General features: G+C 44.3%; 1 protein-coding gene across 6 annotated transcripts in view; it reads left to right on the top strand.

The window, feature by feature from the left end:
- SENP1 (SUMO specific peptidase 1) overlaps window positions 1–26,447 on the top strand; it is a 311,959-nt gene that overhangs the window by 203,273 nt on the left and 82,239 nt on the right. Inside the window, exon 16 of one of the 6 annotated variants that reach the window (XM_033935402.1) lies at window positions 16,139–16,238. The exons of the other annotated variants lie outside the window; for them this stretch is intronic. Within the exon in view, the coding sequence (XP_033791293.1) occupies window positions 16,139–16,238 (100 nt within the window). The remainder of the gene's footprint in view (window positions 1–16,138; window positions 16,239–26,447) is intronic. 6 annotated transcript variants of the gene reach the window in all.

Raw genomic sequence — 26,447 nt, 5'->3', positions numbered from 1 at the left:
TTTAGCGTACCTCACAGGCCGCTCTCCAACTCGGTAGCACGTTCCCTCTGATGCGATCCCGTGTCTCAGAGGGAACGTGCTACTGAGGTTGGAGAGCGGCCTGCGAGGTTCTTAAAAGCCGGCCACGATCGCAGGCTGCTCTGAAGAGGAGGATCATCAGCGGCGGCAGCAGTGGTGAGTGAGGGCGGGAGGTGTGTTCCCTGCCGAGGATGCAAGCAGGGAGAGAGCTTGCCTGCGCTTCTGGTTGGTGAGTGAGGGTGGGAGGAGGGGAGTGGCCAGAATGTTCCCTGCCGCCTGGTTCTAAAATGGAACATGGCCACAGATCACACACCACAGTGGCAGGGATCACGCTGTTTTAACAGCGCATGCGCCAGTAAGCTTTTATTATATAGGATAGAATTCAACTTTTTTCCCAATCCTTATGGTAGAACCTGCACACAATTACAGTAAAATAGACTTGTAGCAATGTCTAATATGTAAGAATTTTGCTATATGATTTTTTTTATAAATTCAGAACACTTTCTATGTCTACCATATACTACTTCTGTAAAACATCATTAAATTTTTAACAGTAGGATCATTCCACACCAACTGTACAAATTTTCATATCCAATTTAAATGAAACTTGGCACATAGATGCTCTGGCTTGAAAAATTAAGCCCTGCAAAGTTTCAACCTCAAAAATATGAAATTCATGTAGTAAGAGGTGCCTAAAGTAGAAACCCTAAAACGTTTGTGCTTGTCGTATGAAAAAAATGAGTAAATTCAAGGACCTCCTGTACAGAGTATTGCTATTTTGCTAACAGCCTGAAATTTAATCTTCAAGTACAACTTTTTGTACTTAGCCTAGACTTTTGAAACTCTAAAAGCTTATTAAGTGCTCTTCTAATGTTTCAATTTCAAAGTTGGCCAAAACTCAATTCGCTAATTTTTGGCTTCATCTTTGGGGTGCCATAGATTTGTAACAAATTTAAATGGATTCTTTTCACTTGGTACACCTGCTCAACTACTGATTGCTATCCATCTGTGAAAATTTCAAGGCCTGCTTTCATTTATTTGCAAAGATATTGCAAGTCAAACAGAGCAGCAAAAATATTAATAACAAATTTTATCCATTTTTGAAGCCTTGAATTTCAGTTTTTGACACCAGCAATCACTTTGGTTCAAAAAGCATTGGATAGAGCAATTTTTTCTCTACCAGATATCAAATTTTCAGGACGGTGTTTTTTTGTATAGGGAAGAAATTTGCAATCTAATTCAGCAGCGTAATTAACTATTTTAAAGTATTAATTGTATTTGTCATTGGAGGGTTCTTTAAATATTCAAGTTGAATTATGAAAGAACTTTACACCACACATAATATACTGTTTATTGTTTGTTTTAAAACTTAACTGTGGCACAGGGCTAAAAATTGCCAGGCACTGATCATGTTAGCTAGTAGTAAAGGAATTGTGTTAAGAATACTACATATGTATTTAATAGTTATTAAAATATTGTCAAAACTTGCATTGGTCCATGGTCATATGAAACAGATAAGTAACCACTTCCAGTTTGTTCAAACTGACAACCCCATTGCCAAGAGGTCACGCCCGATAGCCAGGCAAGTCCAGCCACGTGTGGGTGGGTTTCTTAGCCAAGGTTCCTAAACCTTAAGTGGGTCTCTTTATGGTTCCCAAGCCATAGTCACACTTTATTTATTGCATAATGTTATGAAATTTATCTTCAATGAGTTGAATTGTTGAATCTATAAATGTGTATTGTCGGCCAATTACTGTGCTTGGTGCAGGCAGAATTACAAAAATGCAGTCTCCAGAAATGCAACAAGTGTCCTTCGTAGGAGGCCAATGAAATGAGTAAATTGGTCCATGAAGATGCATTAAATTTATGAGTGCATCATGCTCTTCAATTGATGTCTCGCAAATGTTTCCAACTCACCATTTGTTGTTATAAACACATGCTATGTATTGTCCAGGTTGAAAATTTTCTATCTTTAGAGACACATTAACTAGAGAGTCATTAAGTGAACCGATAGTTGCAATGAATGATGAACAATCATTTGATACTCGACTCACATGTATCTTATGTATCCCATCAGGGATAAATTGATGATTTTCACAAGTTGCAGCAATTTAAGAGGCAGTCCCAAATCTTCTTTATTGAGTCTAGCAGACTCAATTTCTTCTTCTGAAACAAACAAAAACTTGATTTTTATAAAATTTTGTTTACAAAACTTAAAACAGGTCACTTGGTGAAAGAATTTGGTTTTCTTTTGGCCGTTGTAAACTTGCACGTGCTGCTAACCTTTTAGCAGTTCCATAATTCCATCGCAGGGTGACTTACCATGGCTTGTGCCAAAGAAATTCCACTCAGCATGAATACCAAAGTCAAAATAGTGATAGCAGAGATTAACAAAGTTTTTAAAGTCTTTGTATTGTGCAGCAGAGCCATCACTGAAATATTTTCCCCAACCCCTCCGGCATAACCCCCGCTCCCCCCCAGCTCATGCATCAAGCCTTCCCAAATGCGAAATACAAAATGCAAAATAGAAAGCCACCTTTTGAGCTGTTGGCATCTTCATCCCTCAAACATCTTGCATGGAAGGTGGTCTTCTTGATTTGCATCACTTCAGCTCGACACGTTGGTGAACTTCAAGCACTGGTTTCAGATCTACCTTATACAACTTTCTACCATGACAGAATGGTCCTACATGCTGTGGTCACCGGGCCCTGGACTAGGCTGATAGCGCCCCGAGTGGACCACCAGCTGAAAGTGTGCCTTACCCAGAATCATATTTTGGCTATTCGGGCAGCTTCGGGGGAGCTTCTACACCAGGAGGACGCTATTAGGGCGCATTTTGTGGAATATTATGATCAGCTGTATACCCCTGAGGTGGAGAGCACGCCCCTTGCCCGAGAGCAATATCTGGCGACCGCCTCCATGCCCTGGATAGTAAAGGCTGATGCGAGCGCCTGGATAGGCCGCTCTTGGTCCTGGAGGCTGCTGAGGCTTTGCGTACCATGTAAGTGGGTGTAAGTGGGCAAATCTCCTGGGTTAGATGGTTTTACTGTGCGCTATTATAAACGTTTTCAAAACCTGTTGCCCCCGCTGGTAGGTTTTCTTAATTCCCTACAGGGGGGCGGTCAGTTGCCCTTCTTCATGCGCTTAGCGAAGGTCACAGTGTTGGGTAAGGAAGGGAAAGATCCAGCACACTGTGCGTCCTATCACCTGATCTCCCTGTTGGGGGTGGATACCAAAATTTTTACGAGGGTTTTAGCGGATTGCCTGATGAGTTGGATCCCGCACCTGATTCATCCTGATAGATGGGATTTGTAATGGATCGGCAGGTGGGGGATAGTGTTCAAAGAGTTTATACTCTGTTAGAACATACCCGTACAGGGGGTGGGGAAACTTTGTTTCTCTCTATTGATGCCGAGAAGGCTGTTGATAGGGTTTCCTGGCCCTTCCTATTTCAGGTTTTGGAGGCCGTTGGGATGGGGCCGCGCTTGAGGGAATGGATTTGTATTTTGTATATTAACTCGATGGGCTGTGTTAAGGTAAATGGGGGATACTCGGCTACCGTTCCCTTGTCTCGGGGTGCCCACTCTCACCCATCTTGTTTGCATTGGTGGTAGAATCTCTTGCACAGCGGGTTCATAGTAGCCCCCACATTTGGGGAAATCATACACCTTCTGGGGACTATAAGGTGAACTTGTTTGCAGTTGATATGCGTTTTACGGTGGAGGATCCGGAGAGCTCCCTACCTGCGGTGTTGGCGGAGTTGGAAGAGTTCGGGACAGTTTCGGGTTTTCGGGTTAATGTTGGGAAATCGGAAGTGTTGAATGTGAATTTACCGGAGGCCCGGGTGGGGGTGCTTCGACAGCAGTTTCCCTTTCGGTGGGTTAAGCATTCTCTGAGGTATTTAGGGGTGTATTTTGGGCCTTCCGGTTCAAATTTGTTGGATCTCAATTATTTTCCTTTGTTTCGTCGCATTCGATTGGATCTGGCAAGCTGGGGTAGTCAATATTTTTCCTGGCTAGGGAGAATGGAGGTAGTTAAAATGATGATTCTGTCATGCCTCCTCTTTTTCTTCCAGGCTCTCTCGCTGTGGGTCCCTCGGCGAATGTTGGAGGGGGTGCAGCGGTGTATCCTTCATTTTATTTGGGCCGGTCGTCGGCCACGGGTGGGATGACGGGTCCTTCCTCTATGCTACTCCTTCCTTTATTTAAACTCTTGTAAACCGTGCCGAGCTCTATAATTATGGAGAGGATGCGGTATATAAACTTAAGGTTTAGTTTAGTTTATTTGGGTAAGGGGGAGGGGGATGGCGGTCCCCAATATGCTGAAATATTATCAAGCTGCACAGTTGCATGCGCTCTTGGAGTGGCAGACCCAGGACCCGAAGCTCTGGGTGGACCTTGAGCAGGGCTTGGAGGGGAGAGTGCCGTTGATGCACCTGCCATGGGTGTCCGGGAAGGAGGGGGGAGGTTGTCCTCGGTCCGGACTGCTGTAAAGGTGTGGGGAGCAGTGAGGCGAGTGCTCTTACAGGGGCGACACTACTCATGGTTTACTCCTTTGCGTTATAACTCTGAATTTGTTCCAGGCTGGGGTGTTTGTGAGGTGGGAGGCTCAGGGCTTGGTTTGTCTGGGACAGTTTTGTAACTTGGTTACGAAGGGGGTGCAACCTTTTGTGGAGCTTCAGCTCTGTTACAACTTGTTACCCCGAGATATTTTGCCCTATCTGCAGGTGATTCACTACGTCCAATCCTCCGACTTCTTGTCAGAGATGTTGAGGGGTAAAACGGCTTTTGAGCTCTTACTGGGTCTGGTGGTTCGGAAGGGGGCTTTATTGGCGATTTATAGGTGTCTGAATGCTGAGGGTGGGGTTGTGTTACCCTATATGAAAGCCTGGGAGGGTGATTGGGGGCCTCCTATCCCTAGAGAGGTGTGGGTGGGGATTTGGCGGGCGGTGTCGTCCTCTGCATTGCTGCTTTGATAGTAGAAAATGAGTTTAAGGTTATGCTTCGGTGGTATTATACCCCTCTACTCTTGACTAAGATGTGGGGGAAGGTGTAGATTTATGCTGGAGGGGCTGTGGGGAGGTGGGTACCTACCTTCATATGTGGTGGTCTTGTGGGGTTTTTGGACCGAGGTCTTTGGTCACATCTCTTGCATACTGAGATGGAGGGTACCAGCTGACTGGCATCATGCCTTGCTGTTTTGGCATGAGCTGGACTTGGAACGGGGAGAATCCTCCTTTTGTATCTTGGCGCTCACTGCCGCCCGCTTGCTTTTGGCCTCCAGATGGAATCAGCCAGTGCCTTCATCTTGGCAGGGGGTGGAACAGAGGTTGCATCAGTGGCAACTCCTGTATTGCCTTACGGCGGCACAACATGGTTACCGCCATAGCCTTGATCATATCTGGCGGAACTTTCACTCACTTACTTGATTTTTGTGAAGGGTATATTGCAGGGGTTTGGGCTTTCTGGATTGAGCTTCAATTTTGGGGGTGTTTTTCGAAGAGTACTTTCCTGTTTGCTGACTGTTCTTTGGAATTTTCCTGCCTACTTTAGGAGTGGGGTTTGGGGTCTGTCACCTGGGGGAGGGGGGGATTGTATGGTTGTTGATTTTGTACACATTTGTCTCTCCTATTATATTGTTTGTTTTTGGATTGCTTCTCTCGACCTGTTATGGTGAGACTGCTTTTTTGTTGGACCATTATTTTCTTGGTTGCTTTTTGTATTTCACTTGTTCTATTGTGCATTTTCTTAATAAAAGTTTTAATTATTTTTTTTTTTTAAAGTGCATTTCTGGTGGTAAGATATGAGCGGGGCCACCACCATTCATTACTTTGGGAGGAGGCAGGGTATGGTGGAGAGTGGGCAGGGCCTGGGCGGAGAGTGGGTGTGGCTTAACCCGGAAGTGACCATTGATTGGTTGATCCTTATCTTTGACAGCTGTCGATCATTTTGACATGAGGTGTACCTATTATACTACTAATATTTATTAAACTTGAAACCTTCCTGAATCAGTGGAGGAGAGGGATCTGGGCGATTTTTAAGAGCGATGGCTGCGAGACTCCCTTCACTTGACGGAGAAGTTGGGCCCCATTACTATTGAAAGGGCACACCGATTGGGTCAAAAACGAGGGGACCTCAGGTGGTGATTTGTCACCTTTTGAATTACAACCATAAAATGGAGATCCTTTATGCATTATGACAGGGTAAGGAGCTGCATTATGATAACCACTTAATATTGTGTTTTCAAGACTCTTCTGCTGAAATATCACAGGCTTGGCGCAGATGTTCTCCCTCTGTACCACACTTATCCAGCAGCGCATCCCCGTTCCCCAACAATATCCCACACATTTGCGGTTGATGCATCAGGTGAAGGCATATCATTTCACCTCGATGGAGGCTGCCCAGCGTTTTGTAGCAGACAACCTGCTTGAGGGACTGGCCTGAGGGAGCCCAATTGGGAGCTGTTCTCTTGGTTTCTTCGCTGTTTTGGACTGTTCCAGTGCCCTGGGCTTCTCCATGTTGCTTGGATTTTTCTTTTGGTTTGAATGCTGAGGTGGCCTCCCAGTTGCCAGCGGCCACCGGAGCTTCTTTATTGACCTGAGGGGTTTGTAGGCCTTTTGTGTGGGGTAGGCTACGGTGTGTCTGTGGGGTGGAGCTGGGGGTTGGATGTGAGTGGGGTATGTTAGCATTTATGTCTTTTTTGGGACCCTTATGGGTTCAAGAACATTGAGAATTTTGGTGCCTGTTCTGGTCTTTGGATGCCAGACTGTGGACCTATTTTTGTGGAAGAGCAGGACAGGTCTATGCATTTTTGGACTGCCCTCTGCTTCTGGACTTTCTCCTGATTTGGATGAGATGGTGATTTCTGCAGGACTTTTCTCTGTGGAACTTTTTTAGGATCTGACTATATAGGAGGGGGAGGGGATTGTGGTGGTTTAATGGGTTCTGATCTGGTGGGGGGCTGATGTGTGACTGCAAAGGGAGCAGGGTATGAGTGCTACAGGTTGGGGTTTGGTATAGTGATGTTTTGTGGGGAGATTGGGCCTTTGGATGCTTTGGGGCTTATCTTTTCTGGATGTTTATTGGGGCAATGAGAGAGGAGCCTTCTTGGAAGTATCACACAGATCGGTGTTTGAGGGGAGGGGTTGTTGGTGAATAGGCAGGTAGGTGTGCACTTACTACTGTCAGGCTCGGACGATGGTTGGAGCGTCCTTCAGGAGATACATTGTGGGATGTTTGCACAAAAAGTCTTCTTTTATGATATAAGATCCAGGAGTGTAAGTTAACATCCTGGAATGTAGGAGAGATACATTCTCCCATTAAGCATTCCAAAATCCTACTTTTGTTGAATCGTTTGCATGCAACCATAGCCTTTTTGCAGGAGACTAGATAGGTAGTCACTTGGAGGCTCCAGCTCTTAATAAAAAAAAAAAGGGGGGTACTTATTTTGATTTGGAATGAGGTGAGGTTGGTGACTCATAAGGTTCTATGAGATCCCAATAGTAGGTACATTATTGCATTATAGCTTCGGTCTCCCTCAGTAATAAACCTCTGCTGTTTTGTAACGTTTATGCACCCAATAATTCATCTGCGCAATTCTGTCGCACATTACGTAATCGGTTATGGCAGTTAGGGGATCTTCAATGAGGTCCGGACCCCTTGGTGTACCGTTCCGCCTCGCAGGGGAGGGAATCTTCCCGACCTTGCACTGGGGTCGATGTTGCTTATGTCTTCCTTAGACCTATTGGATAGCTGGAGAGTGTTACACCCCTTGGAAAGAGACTATTCTCAGCTGTCTAGGGCTCATGGGACCCTTTCTCATATCGATTTGATTCTTATTTCTCGCTCTCTGTGGTGACAGGGAGTGCGGATGGGTCCAATTGAGATCTCCGATCATGCTTGGGTGGAGCTGGGCTGGGACTGGGGATCTTTGGGACTGGGCAGTGGTCATTGGCGTTTCCCCTGCTGATGATTTTGAGGGGGCTGTCCATTTGGATAGTGTGGATCTACCGCAGTTATTGGAAGGGGATTCTGCAGCTTTGGACCGCCCAATTTCGGTGTATGAAGTTGAATGGGCGATAGTCCCTTGGGAAAGGCGCCGGGACCTGATGGGTATTGCCATTATTTGTCTTCTCCTTGGACCCTTTGATTCGAGAGATTCAATCTAACGTTGATATCAGTGGACTGATGCTAGGTGTTACACATTTTAAAATTGCAGCATTTGCAGACTATCTTTTGGTTTGCTTATCTAATCCTCACTGATGGCTACCATCTCTTGGGGATTTTTCGGGGTTCCGGTTAAATTTGGGAAAGTCTGAGGCTTTGGCCTCATCAGCCTCGCTTCAGGATTTCTGGGAGACGGAATTTCCCCACAAGTGGGCGGGGGTGCGGGGGCTTCTTTTCGTTATCTGGGTATCCAATTGACATTTATATTGTGTTAATGTGGAGGGTTTGCTCTCCAATACCCGCACTCTCTTGGCCAGGTGGCAGGGCCTGCCATTGTCGCTTTTGGGGTGGTTCTGCCTGTTTCATATGGTTGTCTTCCCCAAGTGGTGGTATGTTCTTCAGACTCTTCCTCTGTATCAGATCAAGAAGGATGTTCATTGCCTGTATTTAACATTGTCATGATTTTGTTGGGGTGGGTGCTAGAGAATGACATGGTGACAAAATTCATCACCGTTCCCGTCCCCGCGGATAACCGCGGGAAACCATCTTCATGTCATTCTTTAAGGAGAGAGCGAAGAATCAAAGTATGAATGGCCACAACCACTGACCCACAAGCTTTGCTTTGAAGAATGCTGGTGTAATAATAATAATAATAACTTTATTCTTCTATACCGCCACAATCTTGCGACTTAGAAGGACCAAGGTTGAAATAGACACTAGAAAATGACATGGGATTATTTCCCACGGTTATCCGCGGGGACGGGAACGGTGATGAATTTTGTCACCGTGTCATTCTCTAGTGGGTGCCCTCCAAAATTGCAGTGGGGTTACGTCTTGGGGTCCTGGGAGAGGGGAGGTCTAGGCTTGTCTCTTGCATCATCTTAAGAATTAGGTATTGGACACTGATTCCTTTACCAATGTTGTCTTGGAGCGTGATTATTTTTTTTCCTCTGAATTTCATTTACCTTCTACATGCTAGGGGGGTGGACTTACCGCGGAACTTTCGGCATAGTATCTTATTTCAGCCTCTCCGGAGGGTGTGGAGGAGTATACTCCTGCTATGGAATCAAGATCCCACTGTCAGTGTGTTGTTGCCTCTGGTGGGAAATAAGTTTTTCGTACTGGGGATGGTGCCTTCAATTTTTAGAAGGTGGAGAGCAGGAAGGGTGTCTCAGTTACAGCATGTCCTGAGTTGTGATGGGACACTTCTTTCTGCAGACGAATTCTGCCTATGGGGCTTCCTTTTGCTTGGTGTCAGGTGGGCCATTATGTGGAGTCTCTTCTTTCTACCTCTTTTGCGGATCGGTTCTTGGCTTTCTTGGTGGAACCGTAAGTGTCCTATTTTTATCAGCAGCTACCGGCTCTTCGAGTACCACCTAATTTTTCCCCTATTCTGCAGTTGTGGCGGAGAGATTTGGGTTGAGCGTTGAGTGCAGATTTATTTCTTAGAGCCCTTAAGAGGGTACCTGGTTTGGTTTATAATGCGGAGCTTTGAGAATGTCACATTCGTACTATGTTGAGAGCTTATGCCGCACAGAGTCAGGCCTATTACATGGGCTGTATAGATTCTCAGCTGTGTCAAAAATGCTTTGCTGTTGGAAATTCCTATTTTCATGTGCTATGGCAGCCCTGCATAACATGCGGGCCGCATGCAGCTCCAAAAGGCTCTCACTGAGGCCCACGTCCAATACGACTCTCCTGCCCGTGAGGGTTCAGCTGCCGCGCCAGCACCACCAGCTTCTCTCATTGACAGGAACCAGCCCCAAAGCTTTCCATCGACTACGTTTCGCTCCCTCTGCTGTAACTTCCTGTTTCCGGTAGGGTAAGACACGGCACATGGAAATAAGTTGCGGCAGAGGAAACGGGACATTGGAAAAACAAAGTTTTGGCAGAGACACAGGTAGGATGCAGAGATTTAGCGTTTGTGAATGAGGAAGAGAAGTCGGGCCACAGATGGGGAGACTGGAAGAAAGAGGAAGAGATGCAAGGCCCTGGGGAGGGGTAAGACAGAGTGAGAGAGACAGAAAGACCTAAAACATAGGGAAGGCCAGTGGTGGAGGAGTAAGGTGTTGAGGGGGTTATTGAAAACTTGATGGCTTGCCATTTGGTTTTTCTCTATGCCTGTATTTGACTTATTGTGTTGCTGAGATCATTTATCTTTGGTTGGTTGTAGTGCCTTTGTCATCAATAAAAATTGTTTTAATTGGGGAGTTGGGAAAGGGTGGGATGGGGTTATGAGGGAAGGGGTTGGGGGATAAAGGGGATTTTTTATTTCAGTTATTAGATTGGGGAAAAGTGATTGTTTAATGTATATTCATTGCAATTTGAATTATGGGAAGATATCTATAAGTATTATGCATAAACTGTATAATGGATTTTAAAATATTTTCCCTAAATGTTAATGGCCCCAACCATCCGATTAAAAGGAAAAAAACATTATTTTTAAAACAACAGAATGCGGATATTTGTTATATTCAAGAGACACATTTATCTAATATAGAATCTACAAAACTAGAGGGAGCATTGTTTTTTGCCCCTGCAGTAGGGAAGAAGGCTGGAGTAGCTATTTTAGTGAATAGGAAATGTAATGCTTTATTTAAATTAGTTGCTTCTGATCCTTTAGGAAGATGGGGTACATGTAGAAATGAGCATGGGAAATACTACAATGGCACTCTTTAATGTATATGCCCCAAACTCGAACCAAAATGAATTTTTTAAGTCTCTACAACAACTGATATTACCACTGGCTGCCTCTAACTTAGTGATGGCTGGGGATTTTAATGCTGTTATGGATCCTTTGTTGGATAAAAAAACCTAGTAAAATTATGAAATCATTGGGTTTGGATAATTTTGTAAATTCTTGTGGTTTGAAAGATATATGGCGAATACTTCATTTTGATGGACGGGAATTTTCTTTTTGCTCCCATGTTCACAAATCATTTTCAAGAATAGATTACATTTTTGTTTCAAACCAATTAGTACAACAGATAACACAAGCCTCCATAGACCCAATTATTTTATCTGATCATGGAGGAGTGTGGGTTGAACTTAAATTAGGAGATCAAACAATGATAGACCTGTATGGAGATTCGATAATACACTTCTTGCAGATCCAAATTTTTGTGAAAATTTTCATATAAAAATGAATTAATATTTCCAAATTAATGCCACTGAAGGAATCTCTATTGAAACTTTGTGGGATGCTTTTAAGGCAACCATGAGAGATCAAAATATTTCTTTTTCGGCATATATTAGGAAGCAGGTCAAACAACAATTTTCCAATCTGGAGCAAGAAATTAAATTTTTGGAATCAAAATTGATTGATAAATGGGAATATTCTGTATTCCAGGATCTTTTAAAAGCTAAATGCAAATATAATGAGATTTCTTCCAAAATGGTAAGGAATGCTTTTTTTCTCTACAAGTTTTGTATTATGGAAAGTCAAGTAAAGCTGGAAGATTATTGGCAAATTATCTTAAAGAAAAGAAAGTAAAAAATAATTGCCGTTAAAGATGAGAAAGGTGATACTTACACTCAAGTTGTCTAGAACAGTGTGTCTCAAAATTTCTCAAGCCAGGACACACTAAAGGTAGTGGCAATGGCTTGAGGCACCCAGAAGTACACAGATGTCGCCGTGATGACATCAAGCATATGCATGACATCACGGTGACGTCTGCACAGGTGCAGAGGCCCTCCAGATTGACCTTGAGATGCCAGTAGGGGGTGCCAGCAGGGAAGAGGGCCGGAGAGGAAAGGCACTGGCGTCAGCTGATTGCCTACAGCAATGTTTCTCAACTATTTCAAGCTAAGTACCCTTAAGTCTAACAAGTATCAACTGAGTACCCCAACCACAGACTTCCTTGGGCCCACTCAAGCTCTGCCCCAGATCCCATCCCCTTTAGAATCGGATTCCGAGAAGGCTAAACTGTTAAATGAATACTTTTGCTCAGTTTTCACCCGTGAGGCGCAGGGATCTGGCCCTCAGCTACCAACAGGGGATAGCTCGATAGACCCGTTTTGCAGCTTCGAGTTTACGCCCAGTAGTGTCTACAATGAATTATCCAAACTCAAGGTTCACAAAGCTATGGGGCCAGACAACATACACCCCAGAATACTCAGGGAGTTAAGAGACACCTTGGCGAAACCACTATCAACACTCTTCAATCTCTCCCTTAGCAAAGGAAAAGTCCCGCTAGACTGGAAAACGGCTAATGTCATTCCACTCCACAAAAAAGGAAGCAGGACGGAAGCTACGAACTACAGGCCAGTGAGTCTCACATCAATAGTAAGCAAACTAATGGAAACTCTAATCAAACACCAATTGGATACGGTCCTTAACGAGGGGAATCTGTGAGATCCCCGTCAACATGGGTTTACAAAGGGGAGGTCCTGTCAATCCAACCTGATCAGCTTCTTTGACTGGGTGACGAGGAAGCTGGATATTGGGGAGTCCCTGGACGTAGTGTACTTAGATTTCAGCAAAGCATTCGATAGCGTACCACATCGAAGGTTGTTGAGCAAGATGAGCTCTATAGGTTTGGGAGATACCTTGACTACATGGGTGGGGGACTGGCTAGGAGGTAGACTTCAGAGGGTGGTGGTGAATGGCTCCCCCTCCGAAACGACAGAGGTGATAAGTGGAGTGCCGCAGGGCTCGGTCTTGGGCCCAATCTTGTTCAACATCTTCATAAGGGACTTGGCTGAAGGGCTTCAGGGTAAATTAACGTTATTCGCCGATGACGCTAAATTATGCAATATAGTGGACAAGAACACAACGGGACCTGACAACAAATCTAAGACCGATAGTATGGCACACGACCTCCTCCTACTGGAGAATTGGTCCAGGACCTGGCAACTAAACTTCAATGCCAAAAAATGCAAGGTCATGCACCTTGGCAACAAAAATCCATGTAAGACTTACACTCTTAATGGTGAGATCCTAGAGAGAACTGTAGCGGAACGAGACTTAGGGGTAATCATCAGTGAGGACATGAAGACTGCAACTCAGGTGGAGAAAGCTTCATCTAAAGCCAGACAAATCATGGGTTGCATACGAAGGAGTTTCGTTAGCCGTAAGCCCGAAGTCATAATGCCATTATATAGGTCCATGGTGAGACCCCATCTGGAATACTGTGTGCAATTCTGGAGACCACATTACCGCAAAGATGTGCTGAGACTTGAATCGGTCCAGCGAATGGCCACACGGATGGTCACGGGGCTCAGGGATCTCCCGTATGAGGAACGGCTGAATAAATTGCAGCTCTACTCCCTAGAGGAACGCAGGGAGAGGGGGGACATGATCGAGACATTCAAGTACCTCACGCGCCGTATCGAGGTGGGGGAGGATATCTTCTTCTTCAAGGAACCCACGTCAACACGAGGGCATCCATGGAAAATCAGGGGAGGGACATTGCATGGCGACACCAGGAAATACTTCTTCACCGAGAGGGTGGTGGATCGATGGAATAGTCTTCCGATGCAGGTGATTGAGGCCAGCAGTGTGCCTGATTTTAAAGCTAAATGGGATCGAAAGGTGGGATCTCTTCGCAAAGGGAGGTAGGGGAGGGTCATTGGTGTGGGCAGACTTGATGGGCCTTGGCCCTTATCTGCCGTCACTTTCTATGTTTCTATGTTACTAATTGTAATGCCATTTTTTCCATTCATTTTTCATATGCACACAAACACAGCCCCCGAGCCACTGTCTCCCCGAACGCAAAAAAATTGCAGGAGGGATGCCCACTTCCTCCTGCCACCGGATATAGCAGATATAAATTCTCAAAACTGACACATTTCAATCACTAAATTGAAAATAAAATCATTTTACCTACCAGCAATCCTCTGAAGGCTGCTGTAATTAGCTTTAAAGGTGAGACCGGGAGGCCAGGAAGGAAGCTGGGGAAACATTGAGGGAAGGGTGAAACATGCAGGCCTTCGGCGAATTGGACAGTGCTGGTGTTGTACCGCGTAGGGAAGTCAGCTGGCGTAGGGGCAGGCACCTCTCTTCCTCCTCAGTGTGCTGCGGCACATTTGGAATCTCAGGAGGCACACTACTGTGCCTCGGCACACAGTTTGAGATACACTGGTCTAGAATGTCTCACCTATCTACTGGAAAAGTACATAATCTCTTTTTCTTGTAAATAGGTGTGTCATTCTGGAACCTCGCCCTATACTTCATATGACTCACCTGCTTACTGAGTACTGTCTCAAACAGAAATTACAATTTCTAGTCTGAAATTTTTCAGGCCCATCAGATTTAAGGGAAATGAGCATTTATGTAATTGTGAAAAAAAATGAGAGAAACATGTCACAAGTTTAGAAACGTACGAACTCCATAAATGTAAGCTTGCTTTACACTGCTGCTATTGGGTCACATTGTTCATAAATTGTGTTTAGTAACCAAACACGTATTTGTAACTATACCAAATTGCAATTTGTTAAGTGTATATTATGTATATTAACCTATAACCCATTCTGAGCTCTTTGGGGAGAAAGGGATAGGAAACAAAATAAATAGATATACTCCTTGCAGAGCAGAACAGACCACTCCTTGTATTCTGTTATGTGGGCTATCGCCTACTTTGGTACAAATTGAAGTGGGCAGCATACTGCAATGAGGAAGGAGGAGAACTTAAAAACTGATGCCGTCTGCAAAGCATGTGGATTTAAATTCACTATCCACTTGTCCAGAATGACACACCTATTTACAAGAAAGAAGATTATCGAGGTAAGAACCTACTGGGGGATGCACTAAAGTCAGCGATCATCGCTAACCCTGTTTTCACAGCTTTAGCAACAATCGCTGTTACCGACCTGATGCACAAAATGGCCAACTGCGTGTTTTTCCCCTCAGTTGCCCATTTTCTGATCCAGCCATGCAAATTAGCTAAAACCGCATGTAAAATAGCCAATCGATTGATGCACTATTGCTTGGCTATTTTGCATGGAGTTTTAGCGATCATTAAAAGACTGATCTAGTAGACCTGCTGGTAACTGTTACCGACAGGTCTGCCTGGGTTTTTTCTTTTTTTTTTCAATGGCACAGATATTTTGCGTGTGTTATACACGCAAACTATCTGTCCCATAGAAAAAAAGGTCCTCACCGCAGCCCTCCCCAACGTCCCTTCATCAAACACAGCCCCCGAGCCACTGTCTCCCCGAACGCAAAAAAATTGCAGGAGGGATGCCCACTTCCTCCTGCCACCGGATATGCCACCCCCCACCCTGCAGCAGCGATATATCAGGAGGGATGCCCACTCCCTCCTCCACAGGACACCCCCACCCCTAATCTCTGACAAAAAACGTTAGAAGCAGGAAGCCTGCAGAGAGGCATCAATCGCTGCTGGAGAATCTTTAGTGCATCTTGCCCCTAATCTTTCTTTGGCAGTTTCAGTAAAACACTTGTATCTTAATCAAGTTAAGGAAATAACATACCAAACATGCAAAGTTTAGCTGCCTTTGGGTGAAATAGCAAAATGGTTCATATTTCTCTTTTTTTTTTTCAGCCAGCTACAATTGATAAAATAGAAAAATTAATTTTCAATTTTTTAAAAAAGCCCATAAATGTGCAAAAACCTCCAAAATTAAGTGGAAAACAGTATTACATTGTTTTTTACTTAAAGAATTAAATCATGTACTGTTTTTTTGGGGGAGGAGAGCAATTATTTTGCATTTCAAAAATTCACCAAATTTGGACCCATGTTAAGGTAAACTGATTCTAAATTCAGTTTGATTGGTACTGCTCAGACACACAAATTAAGTTCATATTTCATTCTGTAATGAACTGGCTGCACAGTCGAGAGTACTCTGGCTAAAATCTGCTTAGAATTTGTTCCAGAGAAGGCTTGGAAGAATATGGTAGTCTGAGTTTTGAAACTATCAAATCAAAATACAGAATGTTTATTAAGACAATCTGTTCTAATACCTTATCTTTGGTTTTGCTGTGCTTTTTGTTGCAGAACCAAAAAAGTAAAAATAAAAAGCCCTTCATCCTTTTCTTCACTCTTCATAATACTTTGGGCTTGATGGTACTGGTGTGTGGAGGAACACTCTGTCCAGGTAGGAAAGAATATTTCATTAGGTTTATTTCCACACCCCCCACACCCCCAAAAAAAAAACAATTCCTCCACACACGCTTTACTTTCTCATGACCCAGTCTCCTTTTTAGTTAAATAGGCAGTTACCCTTCTGTTAGTCTGCTAGTTTCAAGGTGAAATACAATCTGGAGCTCAAATATAAACCTGATTGTTACATTTAATGGTTGCATTGTCATTACATGGAAGCTGTATTGTTCTGGGACATCTCATGAGGTAGAACAAATTTTATCTAGTGCAATAGGTGTGTCATTCTGGACAAGTAGGTAATTTCCCCATGGCCAAGAGCCTTTGCAGAAGAAATCCACTCTAGATTTTTACTATAATCCTCCTACTTCACAGACAGCTCTACACCTACAGTTTTTCCCTTCTGTACACAAGCATAAAGGAGTGTGTTTGCTCTGCTCTGCATTTTTATTTACTTTAGTTGGTCTTTTTCGTCTTTTTTTTCTGTGATTTCGGTGCTCAGAGCTTTCAGCTTTCAGGGTCAGCTCTGCCTCTATTTAGTAACATAGTAAATGACGGCAGATAAAGACCTGAATGGTCGATCCAGTCTGCCCATTAGTTATACCCATTAAAAATACATGATTAAATTAACTTGTCTCTTTATTTCTGGGTCATAGACTGTAAAGTCCACCTGGTATTGTCCTAGGTTCCAAATGCTGAAGTTGCCGTCCAAGCTCAGGATATCTATCATAAAATCTGGCCAATAACATCCTCATGTTCCAAGTTAGTGGAGTTCCCATTGATGCCCTCCCCAGCCCAATCCTACACCAAAACATCAAATATGGGACACAGACCGTGCAAGTCTGTCCAGTACAGACCACATGGACTTGGCACTCGGACATCCCAACAAAGCAATGGAGAAGAAGCAGATAGTGGTCTGCAGCTGACAGGCCAGTCCTTTGCATTAAAACCATGCCATACTTCTTTCCTGATTTGACTGAGCATCGGTTGCCTGCGTTTCAACAATTTCAGCAGACCCTCTCTCAAATACGTCACTTCATGCTTCAAGTCACTTATGATGCCTTTGAGATGTCCTCTAGGGTTACTGCTTTTGTTTTGGCAATGTGACGTCTGGCTTGGCTACGCATTGTGGACATGGATCCCAACTTACAAGATCATCTAGCTAATTTACCATGCCAAGGTAATGAGCTTTTTGATGACTCCATTGAGGATGCCACCAAGCGTCTCTCAGAACATGAGCAGTCATTTGCCTCTTTGGTTCGACCTAAGGCTAAAACTCCAGCTTCCAAGCCTTACAGGCCACCTCCACGTCGTTACCCTCAAAAGTCTACTCCAGCCTTCTCCAGGCCTCCGCCTATAAGACAACCACAGCAACAGCGTCAACAAAAACCCCAGACTCCTGCTGCAGCTAAGACTGCACAATCTTTTTGACAATCTGGATCTAAGCATAATGTCCACCTTTGTCCATCAGACTTCTCTCCTTGTCATAGGGGGTCATCTCCATCAGTTTTGCCAACACTGGGAGCAGATTACATTTTCACCATCATTCGAGAGGGGTACTCGCTCCAATTTCTTCAAATTCTACCAGATCTCCCTCCAAAAGAGTATCCTTCCAACACGTCGCAACTTCCCCTTCTTCAGGAAGCTCAGTCCCTTCTCCGCCTTCGAGCTGTCGAAGAGGTTCTCTTCAACCAACGGGACACGGGCTTTTATTCCCGCTATTTTCTAGTCCCAAAGAAGGCGGGGGATTTGCGACCTATCCTGGACCTCAGAGCCCTAAACAAATTTCTGGTCAAAGAAAAGTTTTGAATGCGCTCTCTTACAACTCTGTATTCCCTAATGGATCAAGGCGATTGGTTATGTTCCCTGGATCTCAAAGAGGCTTATACTCATATCCCAATTCATCCAGCCTCTCGTAGATTCCTAAGATTTCAGGTGGTGAATCTTCATCTTCAGTACCGAGTCCTTCCTTTCGGCTCACTCATCTCCCAGGGTCTTCACAAAATGCCTGGTAGCGGTGGCAGCAGACAAGCGGATGCAGGGACTTTCAAGTCTTTGCATATCTGGACAACTGGCTCATCAAAGCCTCCTCTCAACAGGAGGTTATTGTAGCGACCCAACGGACTATACTGTTCCTTCAAAGTCTTGGATTCAAAATCAATTTTCCAAAGTCCCAGATACATCCTTTCCAAACTCTGCAGTTTATTGGAGCCATACAGGACACTGTTCAATTCAGAGCATTCCTGCCTCAACCACTTCAAGATCCTCTCTTTCAACTTTGCCACTGAATGTCTTCCCTCACCTCAATCTCGGCAAGGCACATGATGGTTCTTCTTGGTCACATGGCTTCTACAATTCACATAACTCCTTTTGCCAGACTTCACCTCAGAATTCCTCAGTAGACCCTGGCATCTCAGTGGCAGCAAGTTTGCGACCCATTTTCTCAACACATTACAGTGACTCCTTTGTTCAGACAGTCTCTCCACTGGTGGATGTTCTCTTCCAATCTTTCCAGAAGTTTGCTTTTCCGCACACACCCTCATCAGAAGATTCTCACAACAGATTCTTCAACCTATGCTTGGGGGGGGGGGCTCATCTCGACGGTCTCCGTACTAAAGGCCATTGGTCCCGCACGGATCATCAGTGTCATATAAATCTGTTGGAACTCAGAGCGATCTTCAATGCTCTCAAAGCTTTTCAACATCTTCCTCACGACCAGGTGGTCCTCATTCGGATGGACAACCAAGTTGCCATGTACTTTGTCAACAAGCAGGGAGGCACAGGCTCTCTCCCTCTTTGTCAAGAAGCTCTGAAGCTTTGGAATTGGACAATCCTTCACAACACCTTCCTGAGCTGTCTACATCCATGGGCAGCAAAACTGTCTGGCGGACAAATTGAGTCGTCTACAACCTCACGAATGGACATTCAATTCCTCACCTCTAAATCGCATTTTTGCTTAATGGGGAATTCATCAGATAGACCTCTTTGCATCCCCCCACAACAACAAACTGCCTCAGCTTTGCTCCATGATATACACTCCTCATCGCCTTGAGTCAGATGCTTTCCTTCTAGAATGGGCGAATTAGTTTCTCTATGTGTTCCCTCCATTTCCTCTGATTCTCAAGACTCTTGTCAAACTCAAGACAGAGCGTGCCACCATGATTCTGTTAGCTCCTCAGTGGCCCAGACAACCATGGTACTCCCTTCTACTTCAACTCAGCACCAGGGAGCCTCTACTTCTACCAATATTTCCCTCTCTGCTCACACAGAGTCAAGGGTCTCTGCTTCATCCCAATCTGCAGTCTCTACACTTAACAGATTAGTACCTCTCAACCTAACTGCCACTCTACAGTTCTCTCAATTTGTACAGGACATTCTGGAGGCTTCAAGGAAGCCATCCACTAGGCATGTTACACTCAGACATGGACTAGATTATCTGCTTGGTGTACTATTCATCACAAGGTGCCACAATCTACCTCCTTTTCTTCTTTTTGGGATTATCTGCTGCACTTATCTCAATCAGGCCTCCAATCCACATCAATTAGAGTCCATCTAAGTGCTATTGCTGCTTTCCATCAGCCTATTGAAAGGAAACCCCTCTGCTCATCCTGTGGTTTCCAGATTTATGAAAGGACTTTTCAATGTCAAACCACCACTCAAACCGCCTCCAGTGGTTTGGGATCTCAATGTTGTCCTAGCACAATTGATGAAGCCTCCTTTTGAACCAATAGATTCGGCTCATCTTAAATATCTCATTTAGAAAGTGGTTTTTCCTCATTGTGTTCATGTCTGCTAGACGAGTCAGTGAGCTCCAAGCTCTAGTGGCAGATCCACCTTTCATAGTATTCCATCATGACAAGGTGGTCCTCCGTACTCATCCTAAATTCTTACCTAACGTGGTTTCAGAATTTCATCTCAATCAGACCATTGTTCTTCCAGTGTTTTTTTCCAAAGTCTCATTCTCATCCTGGAGAAACAGCTCTTCATACTCTGGACTGTAAATGTGCTTCGGCTTTCTACTTGCAATGCACTCAACCTCATAGAACAGCTCCTCAACTTTTTATCTCCTTCGTTCCATATAAGTTAGGGCATCCTGTTTCCAAGCGAACCATCTCCAATTGGATGGCTGCTTGCATCTCTTTCTGCTTTGCTCAGGCTGGTCTCCCTCTTCAGGGTCGAGTCACGGGCCATAAAGTTAGAGCTATGGCAGTGTCTGTAGCTTTCCTCAGATCAACTCCTATTGAGGAAATCTGGAAGGCTGCTACTTGGTCCTCGGTTCATACATTCACCTCTCATTATTGTCAGCATACTTTCTCCAGATGGAGTGGCCATTTTGGCCAGGCAGTTTTACAACATTTATTCTCCTAAATTGCCAACACTCCCACCATCCCATTCTGGTTAGCTTGGAGGTCACCCACATGTGAGAATATGCTGCCTGCTTGTCCTAGGATAAAGCACAGTTATTTACCATAACAGTTGTTATCCAGAGACAGCAGGCAGATATTCTCACAACCCACCCACCTCCCCTGATTGGCTTTTTAGCTAGCTATCTGAATTGAGGTACATCAGAGGAGACAAACGACCTACGTTCGGCGGGAAGGCATTCGTGCATGCGCGGTGCAGCACTCACAAACTCTTTGAAAGTTCTACAAGCAAGTCTGCTTGTGAGGCTGTCCTCTACAGGGCTCCGTGGATGACATCACCCACATGTTGAGAATATCTGTCTGCTGTCCCTGGATAACACCTCTTACGGTAAGGAACTGTGCTTTATAGCCTATGAGGTGAAGGGGGTGTCAGAAAATCCAGTTTTTCAGTGATTTCGGTTGTTCCCCAATGTTCCCCCACCCCCAAAATCCTAAATTCACCAGTTTGACTTTTATTTAATTGTTGTTCAAACAATTTTGGTGCCAAAATCCTGATAACCGCCATCTTGGATTTTAGCAAGCTTTTTTCAAGTTTCCTGTAGCTTCAAAACTTCTCGTTTTGCCTCAAAACTTGTTGGGATGGAGTCTAATCCATGCCAGTAATGCACAAATTGTGTGCCTCAGGAGCATCCTTATGTCACGTGCAGCGCTGCATGTGAAGGAGAGGTGGGAGCATCTTGCATAGCCTCTCCTTGCACTCTCGGGCTGCAGAAGGGGCAGCTAGCCCAGGAGTTCAGGCATTTTACTTTTCTGGACCTAAAGACTGACCGTCCCATGTGAAAGGGTATGGAAGCCACAGAGCCCAAGAGAAGCAAATTAGAGTCATCTGTAGGTGACTCTGCCCTACCTGCTATGGGTTTTTTCACCTGAATTCATCAATTTAATGTGGAAAGCTTTTCAGGAAAGCCGCCCTTCTGAGGTAAGGACGGGCTGTGCTTCAGACACTGCACGGGAGGGCACGACCCCTCTGAGTGAATTTGCCTCGCAGTCTACTACTGTCCAGGGCTTGGGAGACCTTTTTGATGGGGACACAGATAATGAGTCTCTCACTGTCCCCTTATTGTCTCAGGTTGCTCTTCCCATTTTGGGGGATGCAGGCACGCAGTCTGGCACTTTGAATCCTGGGGATGATCCCAAGGCTTTGCTGGATCTCACTCTCGGCCAGTTCCATCTACTTCTTCCTCCCTTATGAGTGGAGTAAGGATTCAGTCTTCTACATTTCCCTGGCATCCAGACATTAATGTCTTAGTCATAGAGCAGTGGGATTCTCCTGAGGGATCCCTCAAGGTTGCGAGAGTCATGTCTCAGCTGTATTCTGTGGCTCTAGCTTTTTACTCAGCCTAAAGTGGATTTCTTGGTTGCACGGGTTACTAATCGCACATCTCTTCTGAGTAAGAGCGGTGTAGTGCTCAAAGATATTCAGGATTGACAAGTGGATATGATTCTCAAAAGGCTTTTTGAAGCGTTGACTTTGGGAGGCAAAGTAATAATAATAATAACTTTATTCTTTTATACCGCCATTACCAAAAGTTCTAGGCGGTTTACATTAAAAAGAGCTGGACAATCAGCAAAGTATAATCATACCTTGGAAATACAAATAGTGAAAATGGAATACAAATTACAGTCAGCAAGAGAATCCCAATGTTAAGTAATAAATTTGTCAAACACAGTGGTCTTAACTAATTTACGGAAAGAACAATAATTCATGGCTTGATAAATACATTCACCTAACCAAGATTGTAATTTACCAGCCTGAAATGCTAAAGATCTATTCGAAAAAGTCTTGTATCAACAACCATTTATCTTGGGATAAGCAAATATATGAGAACTTCTGGTTTCCCTCAGTGGCCTATATGACTCAAAATGAGGGGAAAAGTAAATGGGAGACAGTCCCAATATCAGCTTAAAGCAGATACAAGAGAATTTTAAAATAATTCTTGTCTCCAATGGTAGCCAATGTAATAGACGATAGTATGGACTGACATGTTCATTCTTTTTTAAACCAAAAATCATCCTAACAGCCGTATTCTGAATTATCCTCAATCTTTTCAAAATTTTCTTAGGGGATCCCAAGTAAATAATCTTACAGTAATCCAAAATGGATAAGATCAATGATTGAACCAATAATCTAAATGCTACTGGATAAAAATATTTTTTTATTGTCCGTAATTTCCACATTGCAAAAAACATTTTTTTACCACTAAGATAGTATGTTCAACCAGTGTTAGATGCCGATCCAACGTAACTCCCAACATAGCCTCAGCGGCATCCTTTGTAACACATGCCTGCCTTTCCAGGTTAAGTACTCTGGAGCATGAGAACGAGGAGCCCATACCTCAGCTCATTTTGTCTGGAGTGGATTATGTGATGGATGCTCTCTGACATTATTCATGTCATGAGTAAAGTGTCAACTTATTCAATCTCTGCCCACAGATTGCTCCAGATCAGACAATAGGCTGGTGATTTCACCTCTAAAGTTATTCTCATCAGACTCCCTTTTAAGGGACAGTTGTTGTTCAGAAAGGGTCTGGCCGATCGTATGACTTGTGTGGTAGACCATCAACCCAAGACTCAGCTTGACGGCAGACTCAGAACCTCTAGAGGCTCAGGTCACTCTAATTTTCATGGCTTCAGGTGGTCTCTGCAGTATTCCAGCTCCACTTCCCAGAGATTCTTTCAAAATTATAGGCAGAGATTTTCCAAATCCTGACACAACTAGTCTTCAGCATTCCATGCTGTTCCTGCCGCCAAGAAGTCACAATGACGTCAGGTTGGGGGCGGCCCTGCTCAGGATAGGGGGCTGACTCTCAGACTTCTTCAGCCCTGGGCTTAGATTTTGTCCAATCACTGGGTTCTGGAAATCATCCAGAGTGGTTACATCTGGAATATATCCTGGCCTCTAACAGGTTGATTTATGGATTCTTCTGCGGGGCACCTGCAAAAAAGTGACGTGAGTGCCACTGTGAGAAGATTGCTAGACATTTGGACCATAAAGCCTGTGCCACCCAAAGATTTGGGCTCGGGCAGATATTCCTTATATTTCATTGTGCCAAAGAAAGGCTCCGATGATTGGTGACCCATTCTGGATCTCACTCATGTAAATACAGCATTCAGGGCCCTCCATTTTCGTAGAGATGGTTCGATCTGTCATAGCGGCAGTGACTGCAGGAGAGTTCCTAGCCTCTCTGGATCTGACAGAAGCTTACTTGAATGTTCCCATTTTCCCAGACCACAGAAGGTTCCTGAGGTTTCATGTTCTGGAACTGCATTTCCAATTCTCGCTCTACCTTTTGGCTTGGCAACAGCTCCCCGCACATTCACTAAGGTGGTGGCAGCCCATCTGCGAAAGTTGGGGCTACAGATGTATCCCTACTTGGACGACTGGCTGATCCAAGCCCCCTTGTTGTTTGAGAGTCGGCGCATGGAGGATCAAGTGATCTGAGTCCTGGAGGATCTAGGTTGGATTGTGAATTACCGAAAGAGCTATTTGTCTCCCAACACAATTCCAGAGGTATGCAGACAGAAGATTTGCACTCAGATAACGTGCCTCTTGACAAAGCTAGCTCCATCAGCATGGGATTATCTTTAATTACTGGGTTCAATGGCAGCCACAGATGTAGTTTCTTGGGCAAAGGCGCATATGCATCCTCTCCAACAAGCATTACTTGCACTGATCTCCACAGACAGACTTGTAACAAAAGTCTTTATCTTGGATGCTGGAGGCCTGGGCCAGCTTGGATTGGTGACTTCACCTCAGTTCTTTGCCAAGGGCATGAACCTTCGTATAACATCTTGGGTAGTCATAATGACAGATACCAGTCTCCTCAGCTGGGAAGCTCATTGCAGCCATTAACCAATTCAAGGGCATTAGTTGCCCAGCCAGAGGAAGTGGTCAATCAACCAGCTGGAACTCCGAACAATTCAGCTGGCTGTACTGAACTACAGAAGATTCTGGAAGGCCAGGCGGTCTGAGTCTTTTCGGATAGTACTTCCGTGGTGACCTATGTCAATTGCCAGAGGGGCCCATCTATGTCTAAATGCCTGCTTGCTCTTCACATGGGTGGAACATCATCTGCAGGCACTCTGGGCGGCACATATAGTGTGAGTGGCCAATGTCCAAGCCAACTTCCTCAGCAGACAGACCTTGAATCCAGGTGAGTGAACGCTTTCAGCGACAGCATTCCAAGCCATTGTTCGCTCATGGCTATGGCGAAAAACAAAATGGTGGGTCTGGATGCTGGTCCAGTCATGGCTGCAAAGCAAAAGGACTTGTGTATCTTTCCTCCTTGGCCCTGTTTCTGTGAAGGTGCATTCGACTAGAAGTGTAGCTTCATTGTGGGTGGAAGCTAGGGCAGTCTCTCCAGTGGAGATTTGTAAGGCGGCAACTTGGTTCGCTTTGCATACATTTTTCTAAGTTTTACAGAGTGGATGTGGCGGCAAGGGAGGATTCCACCTTTGGGTCCTCAATACTATGTGCCAGTGCAGTCATCTTGCCCTAGATTAATGGGACTGCTTTTGTACGTCCTACTTGTCCAGAATGACACACTTATTGCAATGGAAAAAGAGATTATTCTTACCTTGCTAATATCTTATCCAGTAGATAGGTGTGTCATTCTGGATAAGCAGGACATACTTGCCTGTTGTCTTGTTAAGAATGTCTTCTCCAAGCCGGTAGCTTGGTTATCAATCAGCCCTTGGGTCATGAAGACGGGGGTATTGGTAGCATCTGTAGGGATACTACCTGAGTTCCTCTGATGCTTCTATTGGTATATTGCTGTTTGATCTGAGTTCGTATGTTACTTTGAGCAGAACAGGTTTGTTTGTAGGGAAACTTTTCCCTGCTTCACCTTATTTCAGAAGAGCTCTTGCTTGCTTGGGGACTAACTGTAGGTGACAGTAGAGCTCTCTGTGAAGCAGATTTCTTCTGCAAAGGCTCACGGCCTTGGGGAGATTACTCACTTGTCCAGAATGACACACCTATCTTAGAACATGAGGAAGGTGCTGGGTGGGTTTTTATGGTCTGTATCCCACAAATGATGTGATGGTTTGGATAGGTTGGAGTGAGCTTCAACGGCAACTCCAACAGTTGAACCCAAGGTATTGCGCTTCAACACTAACTCCAGTAGTTCCATGTGGACTTCTAAGGTCTAGCACTCAGTAATATCAAAGAAAAAGGCAATTCAATTTAAAGATGAATTTATAATGAGTGTAACTGTTGGGCAGACTGGATGGACCATTCAGGTCTTATCTTCTGTCATTTATTATGTTACTTTGTTACTGGAAAAGATGTTAGCAAGGTAAGAACCTAATCTTTTTACATAACTGTTATTTTTGAGAAATGTCAAGTTTCACCAAAGAAAAAAATCTTATTTTTGTTGTCTTTTACACACACACACTCACATTCACTCTTAGTGTACTCCTAGGGGCTGATTAAATGATGGAAAATGAAAGCAAGCTCAGGAAGGGGTGGTATATAATAAACAATTGATTTATATTAACTGTTAAAAAAACCTAGTTGAGTCAAATACCTGTGACTTTTGTTGCTTAAAAAAAGTTTCCTTTCAAAGCTATACTTGACTACCTGAATTAATATCTCTGTCCTTATCATTTTATTCTCCACTGGAAGAAAATGAAATGAAAAAATCATTCAGTTCTTGTCCCAACCCTGCAGTCCCCCAAATGCCCCTCTGTTGCTGCCTGTTAGACATTCATATCACTTTACCCCACTCCATAGCTCTCTCCATTTCTTGTTTGGCATCAAACTATCCCTTCTCAATTCTCCT

Source organism: Geotrypetes seraphini, chromosome 3, assembly GCF_902459505.1.
Source record: "Geotrypetes seraphini chromosome 3, aGeoSer1.1, whole genome shotgun sequence".
NCBI lineage: Eukaryota > Metazoa > Chordata > Amphibia > Gymnophiona > Dermophiidae > Geotrypetes > Geotrypetes seraphini.
The sequence above is the reverse complement of the archived record's forward strand: the minus strand, read 5'-3'. Positions and strand labels throughout refer to the sequence as shown.